This window comes from Salvelinus fontinalis, chromosome 23, assembly GCF_029448725.1.
Source record: "Salvelinus fontinalis isolate EN_2023a chromosome 23, ASM2944872v1, whole genome shotgun sequence".
In the NCBI taxonomy this organism is placed as follows: Eukaryota; Metazoa; Chordata; class Actinopteri; order Salmoniformes; family Salmonidae; genus Salvelinus; species Salvelinus fontinalis.
Window position 1 is genome coordinate 13,938,601 of NC_074687.1, and position 14,184 is coordinate 13,952,784.

Consider the following 14,184-nt stretch of genomic DNA (forward strand, 5'->3'; position numbering starts at 1 on the left):
GTGATAAGAGGGGAAATGAACAGGGTGATAAGAGGGGAAATGAACAGGGTGATAAGAGGGGAAATGAACAGGGCGATAAGAGGGGAAATGAACAGGGTGATAAGAGGGGAAATGAACAGGGTGCTAAGAGGGAAAATGAACAGGGTGATAAGAGGGGAAATGAACAGGGTGATAAGAGGGGAAATGAACAGGGCGATAAGAGGGGAAATGAACAGGGTGATAAGAGGGGAAATGAACAGGGTGCTAAGAGGGAAAATGAACAGGGTGATAAGAGGGGAAATGTACAGGGTGATAAGAAGGGGAATGAACAGGGCCTGGTCTCCCGGTAGTGAATTTAAGCTTCAGAGTGTTTTTATAATGCCTCTTTCCAGTAACGGTTAAAGACATAACCTGCGTTTCCCAAAACACCACTGAGAACATTCGCTAAGTGCGTCGTTGGAGCGTCTGTCGATTACGGACATGATCGAAAGAAACGAAGCGCTGCTCTCGGTTTGTCACGTCTGCTCCCTCTCCCGGTCTCTAGGTCACCAAGCTGCTCGTTATGACACACACCTGTCGCCATCGTTACGCGCAACAGCTCATCATGACACTCACCTGGACTCCATCACCTACTACCTGCCCTGTATCTGTCACTACCCTTTGGTTCCTGCCCTGTATCTGTCACTACCCTTTGGTTCCTGCCCTGTATCTGTCACTACCCTTTGGTTCCTGCCCTGTATCTGTCACTACCCTTTGGTTCCTGCCCTGTATCTGTCACTACCCTTTGGTTCCTGCCCTGTATCTGTCACTACCCTTTGGTTCCTGCCCTGTATCTGTCACTACCCTTTGGTTCCTGCCCTGTATCTGTCAATACCCTTTGGTTCCTGCCTTGTATCTGTCACTACCCTTTGGTTCCTGCCCTGTATCTGTCACTACCCTTTGGTTCCTGCCCTGTATCTGTCACTACCCTTTGGTTCCTGCCCTGTATCTGTCACTACCCTTTGGTTCCTGCCCTGTATCTGTCACTACCCTTTGGTTCCTGCCCTGTATCTGTCACTACCCTTTGGTTCCTGCTCTGTATCTGTCACTACCCTTTGGTTCCTGCCTTGTATCTGTCACTACCCTTTGGTTCCTGCCCTGTATCTGTCACTACCCTTTGGTTCCTGCCCTGTATCTGTCACTACCCTTTGGTTCCTGCTCTGTATCTGTCACTACCCTTTGGTTCCTGCCTTGTATCTGTCACTACCCTTTGGTTCCTGCCCTGTATCTGTCACTACCCTTTGGTTCCTTCCCCAGGTGTTATTGTTCCTGTTCCGTTGTCTTGTCTGTGCGTTGTTAATTGTTGTCTTGTTTTAGATTATGTAACGTTTGTTTATTAAAACACTCAGTCCCTGAACTTGCTTCTCCGACTCTCAGCTCACTCGTTTACAAAGATCAGCGGATCTCACCTTTCCAATCAAGAATTATTCCACAACACTGACCACGGATCAGCTCCTAGAGAGATATTATCACCAATGGCAACACATATTGAGGCAGCTCTATAATAATGCTTTAACTCAAGATTTGGCACATTATTGATCACGTTACAAATCATGAAATATATTGAGGCAAATTTTAGACAGTAGCAAACAAATAAGCTAAATAAAACTCAATTGAATTAACATGAAATTGATTTCAATATTCCCATATATAGGTCTATGTAGTCTATACTGTACATACGGTGCATTCAGAAAGTATTCAGACCCCTTGACTTTTTCCACATTTTGTTACGTTACAGCTTTATTCTAGAATGGATTAAATTGTATTTTTTTCATCATCAATCTACATACAACACCCCATAATGACAAAGCAAAAAATTGTTTTTTTGAAATTCACATAAGTATTCAGACACTTTACTCAGTACTTTGTTGAAGCACCTTTGGCAGCGATTACAGCCTCGAGTCTTCTTGGGTATGACGCTACAAGCTTGGCACAACTGTATTTGGGGAGTTTCTCCCATTCTTCTCTGCAGATCCTCTAAAGCTCTGTCAGGTTGGATGGGGAGCGTTGCTGCACAGCTATTTTCAGGTCTCTCCAGAGATGTTCAATTGGGTTTAAGTTCGGGCTCTGGCTGGGCCACTCAAGGACATTCAGAGACTTGTCCCGAAGCCACTCCTGCATTGTCTTGACTGTGTGCTTAGGGTCGTTGTACTGTTGGAAGGTGAACCTTCGCCCTAGTCTGATGGTCCTGAGCGCTCTGGAGCAGGTTTTCATCAAGGATCTCTCTGTACTTTGTTCCGTCCATCTCTCCCTCAATCCTGACTAATCTCCCAGTCCCTGCCGCTGAAAAACATCCCCACAGCATGATGCTGCCACCACCATGCTTCACCGTAGGGATGCTGCCGCCACCATGCTTCACCATAGGGATGGTGCCGCCACCATGCTTCACCGTAGGGATGGTGCCGCCACCATGCTTAACCGTAGGGATGCTGCCACCACCATGCTTCACCGTAGGGATGGTGCCGCCACCATGCTTCACCGTAGGGATGGTGCCGCCACCATGCCTCACCGTAGGGATGCTGCCACCACCATGCTTCACCGTAGGGATGCTGCCACCACCATGCTACACCGTAGGGATGGTGCCGCCACCATGCTTCACCGTAGGGATGCTGCCACCACCATGCTTCACCGTAGGGATGGTGCCGCCACCATGCTTCACCGTAGGGATGGTGCCGCCACCATGCTTCACCGTAGGGATGCTGCCACCACCATGCTTCACCGTAGGGATGGTGCCAGGTTTCCTCCAGACGTGACGCTCTGCATTCAGGCCAAAGAGTTGAATCTTGGTTTCATCAGACCAGAGAATCTTGTTCATGGTCTGAGAGTCCTTTCGGTGCCTTTGGCAAACTCCAAGCGGGTTGTCATGTGCCTTTTACTGACGAGTGGCTTCCGTCTGGCCCCTCTACCATAAAGGCCTGATTGGTGGAGTGCTGCAGAGATGGTTGTCCTTCTGGAAGGTTCTCCCATCTCCAGGGGGGAACTCTGGAGCTCTGTCTGAGGCCTGATTGGTGGAGTGCTGCAGAGACGTTTGTCCGATTGGCTGACTTTTCATTTGAAGCATCTTTATATTCTTCGCTTGTTGTTGCAAAGAAAATGGCCGCTTTGTATTTGTGGTCACTGTGACTTTCGTTCTGAAGGTACCGGGGGTGAAGTGTTCTGTGTATAAAAGGAATCTAACGAAGCACTTAGCTACGAGTGGTCTAACGCAGTCGATAACTAACGAACGCTTTGAAGTGTAACTTTAGTAACGACGATTTTGGGAAACAGTTCGAGGCCTAACGATGACCGTAGCCTGAAGATGCTTTTGGGAAGCCGGGCCCTGGTTGATAGGAAGCTAAATATTTGTTTTAATATGTGTTGAGTCGAAGTATACCAATGGCACTGTCTCGATCTATAGTATAGTATAGTATATCTATGTATCTATAGATCTATACTGTCTGGTCTATAGTAGTGCACTATATAGGGAATAGGGCTCTGGTCTATAGTAGGGCACTATATAGGGAATAGGGCTCTGGTCTATAGTAGGGCACTATATAGGGGATAGGGCTCTGGTCTAAAGTAGAGCACTATATAGGGAATAGGGCTCTGGTCTAAAGTAGTACCACTATATAGGGAATAGGGTTTGATTTGGGAAGCAGGAATTGTTAGAGAGAGCAAGGTGAAACCACCAATCACAGACACACTGATACTTTTTGGGAGAGCGAGAGATTTAATAGCTCAATGTATCCACAAGCCTACAGGACTTAAATGGTTGTTTCCTTGCTGTTTCATTGCTTTAAAGAAAATGTGCCGTGGCTTTTTCTTGTCCGTAAAAATCCATTTTGAAGTCTAGAGGACCGCATCACAGTTGTACATTTTGGGACATGTTTATCTGAATCCCACTTACAGATGTAGGATCTTAATTTGAGCCAGTTTGCTACAGCAGTAAAATAATCCTTCAGCAACAGGAAAATAGTGAATTATTCTGTGTTTTAAATGGACGTTAAAAAAAACGTTCTTCTTTTTTTTCAATATACATTTTTCATACGGGAAAAATCATGTCTGAAATTTCAAAGTGGAAATGACAAACTTCAGAAGATTCTAATACGTTACAGGTTTTACATTTCCTGCATTGCATGACCTTTCTGGACGGACGGACAGAGAGAAGAAACAGAAAGGAGAGAGAAGGAGAGACCACCTCAACAGCAGCTCAAAATCACATAGTAACATACTTGTGAGAAGAAACTATGTCTAAACCCCATACAATAACACAGCTAAACTAATTGGGAAATTATTTTAACCATGGTATTCACAAAATGGATAACTATCTAGATGGTCTAGAATCTTGGTCCCATCTCATCTGAAATACAGAATAGTTCACCATCTAGATGGTCTAAAATCTTGGTTCCATCTCATCTGAAATATCAGAATAGTTTACTATCTAGATGGTCTAGAATCTTGGTCCCATCTCATCTGAAATACAGAATAGTTCACTATCTAGATGGTCTAGAATCTTGGTTCCATCTCATCTGAAATATCAGAATAGTTCACTATCTAGATGGTCTAGAATCTTGGTCCCATCTCATCTGAAATACAGTTTATATATTTTGTCTACTATTACATATTTTTTACTTCAGACTTTCCTTTGACAATATATATATTTTTTCCTGATTCAAATCAAATAAATTGTTATTTGTCACATTTGCTCTGTATACAAACGGGTGTAGTCTTTACCATGAAATGCTTGATATTGTAGAATTTGTGCTTATGTTGCTTTTTTGACTTGTCCCGGCCATCTTAACTCACCATTGCAGCACACAGCCATGATTTATCAATCCATATACAACGCAGAGCTTTGCTGCCTTCAGCTTCTAATCAATGACTTTAATGTATCTATGTCTTCATTTATGGCCTGGAGCAGCTCTCCTCTATATTAATTTTTTTGTTGCTAACGTTCGATATGGAGAGAAAAAGAAACGTCAAGTTGTCACAAGGCTTTTTAGAATTCGCCAGGGCTGCCTGCTTCCCTTCTCTGAGATGACAGTTGTTGAAAAGCCTTTTAATAATTCTAATTAGTTAATGGATCTGATCACATTTATTAAGTCTGCAGTAAGCACTTCTTTTCCGGGTCACTTTTTTAGTCTTCATTCCAAATTGCACCCTATTTCCTTATTACGACCCTTATCGAGCCCTGGTCAAAAGTAGTGGACTATATAGGGAATAGGGCCCTGGTCTATAGTAGTGCACTATATAGGGAATAGGGCCCTGGTCTAAAGTAGGGTACTATATAGGGAATAGGGCTCTGGTCTATAGTAGTGTACTATATAGGGAATAGGGCTCTGGTCTAAAGTAGGGCACTATATAGGGAATAGGGCTCTGGTCTATAGTAGTGCACTATATAGGGAATAGGGTTCCATTTGGGATGACGCTCATCAAAGTGAACTTAATGAGCTAAAGCACTAAGAGGGGACTCAAATGGAACGGGCCATATGGTGCCAAGCAGCCGTCCATGGCTCTGCCTGAGTAAAACTCTTTCATTCTTCTAACATTCAGTATGGAAGTAGACAGAAAGGAGTTTTAGGATGTTAGGACCCCTATAATAAGATGTTAGGACCCCTATAATAACATGTTAGGACCCCTATAATAACATGTTAGGACCCCTATAATAAGATTTTAGCAGGTTAGGACCCCTATAATAAGATGTTTGGACCCCTATAATAAGATGTTAGGACCCCTATAATAAGATGTTAGGACCCCTATAATAAGATGTTAGGACCCCTATAATAGGATGTTAGGACCCCTATAATAAGATGTTAGGACCCCTATAATAAGATGTTAGGACCCCTATAATAAGATGTTAGGACCCCTATAATAAGATGTTAGGACCCCTATAATAAGATGTTAGGACCCCTATAATAAGATATTAGGACCCCTATAATAAGATGTTAGGACCCCTATAATAAGATATTAGGACCCCTATAATAAGATGTTAGGACCCCTATAATAAGATGTTAGGACCCCTATAATAAGATGTTAGGACCCCTATAATAAGATGTTAGGACCCCTATAATAAGATGTTCGGACCCCTATAATAAGATATTAGGACCCCTATAATAACATGTTAGGATATTAGGACCCCTATAATAACATGTTAGGATATTAGGACCCCTATAATAACATGTTAGGATATTAGGACCCCTATAATAAGATGTTAGGATATTAGGACCCCTATAATAAGATGTTAGAACCCCTATAATAAGATGTTAGGACCCCTATAATAAGATGTTAGGACCCCTATAATAAGATGTTTGGACCCCTATAATAAGATGTTAGGACCCCTATAATAAGATATTAGGACCCCTATAATAAGATGTTAGGACCCCTATAATAAGATGTTAGGACCCCTATAATAAGATGTTAGGACCCCTATAATAAGATGTTAGGACCCCTATAATAAGATGTTAGGACCCCTATAATAAGATATTAGGACCCCTATAATAACATGTTAGGATATTAGGACCCCTATAATAAGATGTTAGAACCCCTATAATAAGATGTTAGGACCCCTATAATAAGATATTAGGACCCCTATAATAAGATGTTAGGATATTAGGACCCCTATAATAAGATGTTAGAACCCCTATAATAAGATGTTAGGACCCCTATAATAAGATGTTAGGACCCCTATAATAAGATGTTAGGACCCCTATAATAAGATGTTTGGACCCCTATAATAAGATGTTAGGACCCCTATAATAAGATGTTAGGATATTAGGACCCCTATAATAAGATGTTAGGACCCCTATAATAAGATGTTAGGACCCCTATAATAAGATGTTAGGACCCCTATAATAACATGTTAGGACCCCTATAATAAGATGTTAGGACCCCTATAATAAGATGTTAGGACCCCTATAATGAGATGTTAGGACCCCTATAATAACATGTTAGGACCCCTATAATAACATGTTAGGACCCCTATAATAACATGTTAGGACCCCTATAATAACATGTTAGGACCCCTATAATAAGATGTTAGGACCCCTATAATAAGATGTTAGGACCCCTATAATAACATGTTAGGAGGTTAGGACCCCTATAATAAGATGTTAGGACCCTTATAATAACATGTTAGGAGGTTAGGACCCCTATAATAAGATGTTAGGACCCCTATAATAAGATGTTAGGACCCCTATAATAAGATGTTAGGACCCCTATAATAAGATGTTAGGACCCCTATAATAAGATGTTAGGAGGTTAGGACCCCTATAATAACATGTTAGGACCCCTATAATAAGATGTTAGGAGGTTAGGACCCCTATAATAAGATGTTAGGATGTTAGGACCCCTATAATAAGATGTTAGGAGGTTAGGACCCCTATAATAAGATGTTAGGATCCCTATAATAACATGTTTGGATATTAGGACCCCTATAATAAGATGTTAGGACCCCTATAATAAGATGTTAGCACCCCTATAATAAGATGTTAGGACCCCTATAATAAGATGTTAGGACCCCTATAATAAGATGTTAGGACCCCTATAATAAGATGTTAGCAGGTTAGGACCCCTATAATAACATGTTAGGATATTAGGACCCCTATAATAACATGTTAGGATATTAGGACCCCTATAATAAGATGTTAGGACCCCTATAATAAGATGTTAGGATGTTAGGACCCCTATAATAAGATGTTAGGACCCCTATAATAAGATGTTAGGACACCTATAATAAGATGTTAGGACCCCTATAATAAGATGTTAGGACCCCTTTAATAAGATGTTAGGACCCCTATAATACGATGTTAGGAGGTTAGGACCCCTATAATAAGACGTTAGGAGGTTAGGACCCCTATAATAAGATGTTAGGAGGTTAGGACCCCTATAATAAGATGTTAGGATGTTAGGACCCCCTATAATAAGATGTTAGGAGGTTAGGACCCCTGTAATAAGATGTTAGGACCCCTATAATAACATGTTTGGATATTAGGACCCCTATAATAAGATGTTAGGACCCCTATAATAAGATGTTAGGACCCCTATAATACGATGTTAGGACCCCTATAATAAGATGTTAGGACCCCTATAATAAGATGTTAGGACCCCTATAATAAGATGTTAGCAGGTTAGGACCCCTATAATAAGATGTTAGGATATTAGGACCCCTATAATAAGATGTTAGGATATTAGGACCCCTATAGTAAGATGTTAGGACCCCTATAATAAGATGTTAGGATGTTAGGACCCCTATAATAAGATGTTAGGACCCCTATAATAAGATGTTAGGACCCCTTTAATAAGATGTTAGGACCCCTATAATAAGATGTTAGGAGGTTAGGACCCCTATAATAAGACGTTAGGAGGTTAGGACCCCTATAATAAGATGTTAGGAGGTTAGGACCCCTATAATAAGATGTTAGGATGTTAGGACCCCTATAATAAGATGTTAGGATGTTAGGACCCCTATAATAAGATGTTAGGACCCCTATAATAAGATGTTAGCAGGTTAGAACCCATATAATAAGATGTTAGGATATTAGGACCCCTATAATAAGATGTTAGGACCCCTATAATAAGATGTTAGCAGGTTAGAACCCATATAATAAGCCCTGCTGCTGAGCATGGAGAGGATATAGACGTTGAGTGATGAAGATTCTACACGTTATGTCCATTGATGTTTCTCTGTTTCTGTTTCCTTCTCACTGTTCTTATCTAAAAAAAAAAAAAAAAAATGTATGAATGAAAGATAGATTCCCAAAGATGAATCAAAAGCAAACTGGTAAAGTGCGTTTGGTGAAACCTTGACGTCACAGAGGTCTCGTTTCTCCATCAGGGTCGTCTTACCTTCAGGCTGGGAGCCTCTAGAGTTTGTTACCCCTATAATAGGATAGTTACCCCTATCCTAACATATAGGGAGTTTGTTACCTCCAAAATGGCACCCTACGAATAATGTGTAATATATAATAATAACACTACTACCAGAGAATAGGGTGCCAATTCAACAGTAACACCACTACCAGAAAATAGGGTGCCAATTCAACAGTAACACTACTACCAGAGAATAGGGTGCCAATTCAACAGTAACACTACTATCAGAGAATAGGGTGCCAATTCAACAGTAGCACTACTATCAGAGAATAGGGTGCCAATTCAACAGTAGCACTACTATCAGAGAATAGGGTGCCAATTCAACAGTAGCACTACTATCAGAGAATAGGGTGCCAATTCAGACGGAGCCTTTTGTTACTTACCGTGTGCACTTTGCTAAGTCTTCTTTGTGAATGTAAGGCCTTGACTTGTGTGTCCTTTTAACTGTGTTAACTACATTACCCATGCTGCACCACAGCCTCTTTCAAAGACATAAGGAATATATCTGTTGAATTTCACGGTCTTGTAAATATTATATTGTGCTATTGGAATATGCTAATAAAGGGATATTTTTCTAAAAATAATTGTCCTTCTAAAGTGTTATCTGCTCTGGTTTGGTTATTATTATAAAAAAATCAAGTTTCAGAGGGTCAAACACATAACGAAAACGACTGTATATTTCCTGATGTCAAACCATGTTGAGTTATGTTCTTGGCCCCCGTGTGAATGAATAGTCACGTTACCAACTTACACGAGAAGCACCTCGCTGTCATTTTGTCACGCCGTCCGTGTTGCTTCATTCATTTGTAGTCGTATTAACTATTGGTGAACTAACTTGGTTAACTAACTACCAGTACAGAAGTCTAGTCCCTTTTCTCACATCAACCTGTTTCAACCTGTTTCAACCTGTTTCAACCTCTTTCTTTCCTTCAGATTGGAGACCTATTGACTTTGGAAATGAACCCCTTTTCAACGGCAGGGAACGTATGAACGGAGGTAAGACACTAAAGTCTTACGGCGAAGACGATCTGATCATGTGACGTGGCAGACCGTTTCTGTTGTGTTTAAAGGAGGAGGCCTGCGTCCTCGTGACCGTAGCGTACGTGTAGGTGTGTACGGCAGGACCAAAGCGGGAAAGATAGGTAGGAGAAAGCCTGTGTAATGCTTTGTAAGGTTAGCAGTAAAAACCCACTCTACGCTGGTGAAACGTTTGACTGTACTGTAGGTATATGAGTATATGAGTGTACTGTAGGATGTCCGCAAATATAATTAAAAGTTGACCCTATTCATCTATCAGCTTGAGATGATTGTACTGCAACACTGCATTCAAGTTGCTTGACGTAGTCGTTTCAAAGAGCTGTCAGTCAAGGCGAGCTCATGAATATTAGCTCCCCGCCCACTCAGCAATGTATTTTCAAACTTCCTGGTAGATAGCCGTGAGAGAGGAAGTAGTGTTCAGGACCTTTCACACAGCACTATACTATGACAGAATTAAGTGGGAAAGCAAAGTTATAACAGTTAGTCTTTTCAATTGACAATCTGTTCTTCATTGAATTATATAATTGTTAAATAAAACAATACAAATAAAGTAATTGTGGGCAAAACTACATTGTACTCACCTGTACAGTACACATGTTACATATGAATACATGCTACATATGAACTGGGTCACCTGTACAGAATACATACTACATATGAACTGGGTCACCTGTACAGAATACATGCTACATATGAATACATGCTACATATGAACTGGGTCACCTGTACAGAATACATACTACATATGAACTGGGTCACCTGTACCAAATACATACTACATATGAACTGGGTCACCTGTACAGTATACATGCTACATATGAACTGGGTCACCTGTACAGTATACATGCTACATATGAATACATGCTACATATGAACTGGGTCACCTGTACAGAATACATACTACATATGAACTGGGTCACCTGTACAGTATACATGCTACATATGAATACATGCTACATATGAACTGGGTCACCTGTACAGAATACATACTACATATGAACTGGGTCACCTGTACAGAATACATGCTACATATGAACTGGGTCACCTGTACAGTTTACATGCTACATATGAACTGGGTCACCTGTACAGTACACATGCTACATATGAACTGGGTCACCTGTACAGTACACATGCTACATATGAACTGGGTCACCTGTACAGAATACATGCTACATATGAACAGTCCTTGGGTCACCTGTACAGAATACATGCTACATATGAACTGGGTCACCTGTACAGAATACATGCTACATATGAACTGGGTCACCTGTACAGAATACATGCTACATATGAACTGGGTCACCTGTACAGAATACATGCTACATATGAACAGTCCTTGGGTCACCTGTACAGAATACATGCTACATATGAACTGGGTCACCTGTACAGAATACATGCTACATATGAACTGGGTCACCTGTACAGAATACATGCTACATATGAACTGGGTCACCTGTACAGAATACATGCTACATATGAACAGTCCTTGGGTTCCCTGTACAGAATACATGCTACATATGAACTGTTCTTGGGTCACCTGTACAGTACAGTACTTTTCATATGAACAGCCTAGATGTCAAAGGGTTATTCTGATATTGTTTCCTATGTTCAGGGTTCCCGTTCCCAGAGTGGAGTACCCCTGGTCCGTCCATGGACCCTCCCGTGACACGTGTCTCCGAGAAGGACAACTCGTGGCTGTACACCCTGGATCCTATCCTGGTCACCATCATCGTCATGTCTTCCCTGGGCGTACTGCTGGGGGCGGTGTGTGGCGGCCTGCTGCTCTACTGCACCTGCTTCTACAGCGGCCTGTCGTCACGGAGCTCCACCACACTGGAGAACTACAACTTTGAACTGTACGACGGGATCAAACACAAGGTCAAGATTAACCAGCAACGCTGCTGCTCTGAGGCCTAGGACGCTTTCCCCCACCGGGAGGCCTAGGACGCTTTCCCCCACCGGGAGGCCTAGGACGCTTTCCCCCACCGGGAGGCCTAGGACGCTTTCCCCCACCGGGAGGTCTAGTCCTTCAAGCCCGTGGGCTGTTCCAACCCAAAGACCTGTGCTTTTAATGCTTGATGACACCGACATACATACAGATACACCCGCTATACCCTTTCCCCCCCTCGGCGGTCTCTTCTCTGCCTGCAGGAGAGACCCTGATCAATCAAAGCTTGGGAATGAACCACCCTTACCTGCCATGATGCCACACGCACAGGCCAGTGGACCACAGTGGTCTGGGCTTGGACCTGAACACTTACTGTCAGTCTGGGCTTGGACCTGAACACTTACTGTCAGTCTGGGCTTGGACCTGAACACTTACTGTCAGTCTGGGCTTGGACCTGAACTCCTTCTGTCAGTCTGGGCTTGGACCTGAACACTTACTGTCAGTCTGGGCTTGGACCTGAACACTTACTGTCAGTCTGGGCTTGGACCTGAACACTTACTGTCAGTCTGGGCTTGGACCTGAACTCCTTCTGTCAGTCTGGGCTTGGACCTGAACACTTACTGTCAGTCTGGGATGGACCTGAACAATTACTGTCAGTCTGGGCTTGGACCTGAACACTTACTGTCAGTCTGGGATGGACCTGAACAATTACTGTCAGACTGGGCTTGGACCTGAACACTTACTGTCAGTCTGGGATGGACCTGAACAATTACTGTCAGTCTGGGCTTGGACCTGAACACTTACTGTCAGTCTGGGATGGACCTGAACAATTACTGTCAGTCTGGGCTTGGACCTGAACACTTACTGTCAGTCTGGGCTTTGACCTGAACACTTACTGTCAGTCTGGGCTTGGACCTGAACAATTACTGTCAGTCTGGGCTTGGACCTGAACACTTACTGTCAGTCTGGGCTTGGACCTGAACACTTACTGTCAGTCTGGGCTTGGACCTGAACTCCTTCTGTCAGTCTGGGCTTGGACCTGAACACTTACTGTCAGTCTGGGCTTGGACCTGAACTCCTACTGTCAGTCTGGGCTTGGACCCCAACTCCTACTCCCAGTCTGGGCTTGGACCCCAACTCCTACTGTCAGTCTGGGCTTGGACCCTAACTCCTACTGTCAGTCTGGGCTTGGACCCCAACTCCTACTCCCAGTCTGGGCTTGGACCCTAACTCCTACTCTCAGTCTGGGCTCGAACCCTAACCCATCTAAGACCAGACCTTTCTCTCAGAGCTGTTCTGCTGCCAGTGGACCATTCAGTGGGTGCTGAACGATATCAAAACATATCAATCTAATGCCTATCCCCCCCAAAAAATTAAACATAAAATGAAACTAGATTTGTAAAGAATTAAGAAAATATTTTGTTTTTGGTTATGATGGAAGTTAGATAATGAGTTGAATTATTGGCAGGGAGTTTTTAGAATGTTGATTCTGGCTTGTCAGACAGCTCCCGGCCTGCATTATGTGAAAACAGTGTCATGGACAGTTTTTAGTTCAGTTTTAGGATCTTATTAGGATCAGCTTCAGTTTTAATCGCACCCTATAGACATCTCGTTCTCGTGCCATTTTTAGACATTATTAATTTAGTGTCAACAGTCAACAACCACCGTCAGTTCAGCTTGTCTGTTACGGTGTTAGATGTGTTGTTATTACAGGCTGTTTCCTGTCTGTAATAGAAGAAGACAACGGTTGAAGGAAGAAGGATCGTTTTATCTCATGACACATAATGGTCGTTAAGTTGTGTCCTCAAGAAGAAGTATTAGGATCGTATTTATTTTTTTGTTGGTATTTTGATTTCTGACTGTCCGATGATCTATGTCACATGGTGTGACGCTGTGTGAAACATGATTGTTTTTTTGCAACATATGGATTGCAGAGAGATGTAGTTCACAGAGATAGGGGGAGACAGAGAGGAGGGAGACAGAGAGATGAGGGAGACAGAGAGATGAGGGAGACAGAGAGAGGAGGGAGACAGAGAGAGGAGGGAGACAGAGAACGGGGGAGACAGAGAGAGGGGGAGACAGAGAGCGGGGGAGACAGAGAGCGGGGGAGACAGAGAGATGAGGGAGACAGAGAGATGAGGGAGACAGAGAGAGGAGGGAGACAGAGAGAGGGGGGAGACAGAGAGAAGGGGGAGACAGCGAGAGGGGGAGACAGAGAGGAGGGAGACAGAGAGAGGGGGAGACAGAGAGAAGGGGGAGACAGAGAGCGGGGGAGACAGAGAGCGGGGGAGACAGAGAGATGAGGGAGACAGAGAGATGAGGGAGACAGAGATATAGTTCACAGAGAGAGGATGGGAGACAGAGAGAGGGGGGAGACAGAGAGAAGGGGGAGA

The 14,184-nt window shown here is 43.0% G+C and overlaps 1 protein-coding gene across 2 annotated transcripts in view; it reads left to right on the forward strand.

The window, feature by feature from the left end:
* LOC129820883 (neuropilin-2-like) overlaps positions 1-13,909 on the forward strand; it is a 91,928-nt gene extending 78,019 nt beyond the window's left edge. The window contains exons 9-10 of one of the 2 annotated variants that reach the window (XM_055877958.1): positions 9,799-9,861; positions 11,516-13,909. In XM_055877958.1, the coding sequence (XP_055733933.1) occupies positions 9,799-9,861; positions 11,516-11,820 (368 nt within the window). In that variant the 3' untranslated portion in view covers positions 11,821-13,909. The other variant, XM_055877957.1, reaches the window with a different exon arrangement.
* The last annotated feature ends 275 nt before the right edge of the window (positions 13,910-14,184 follow it).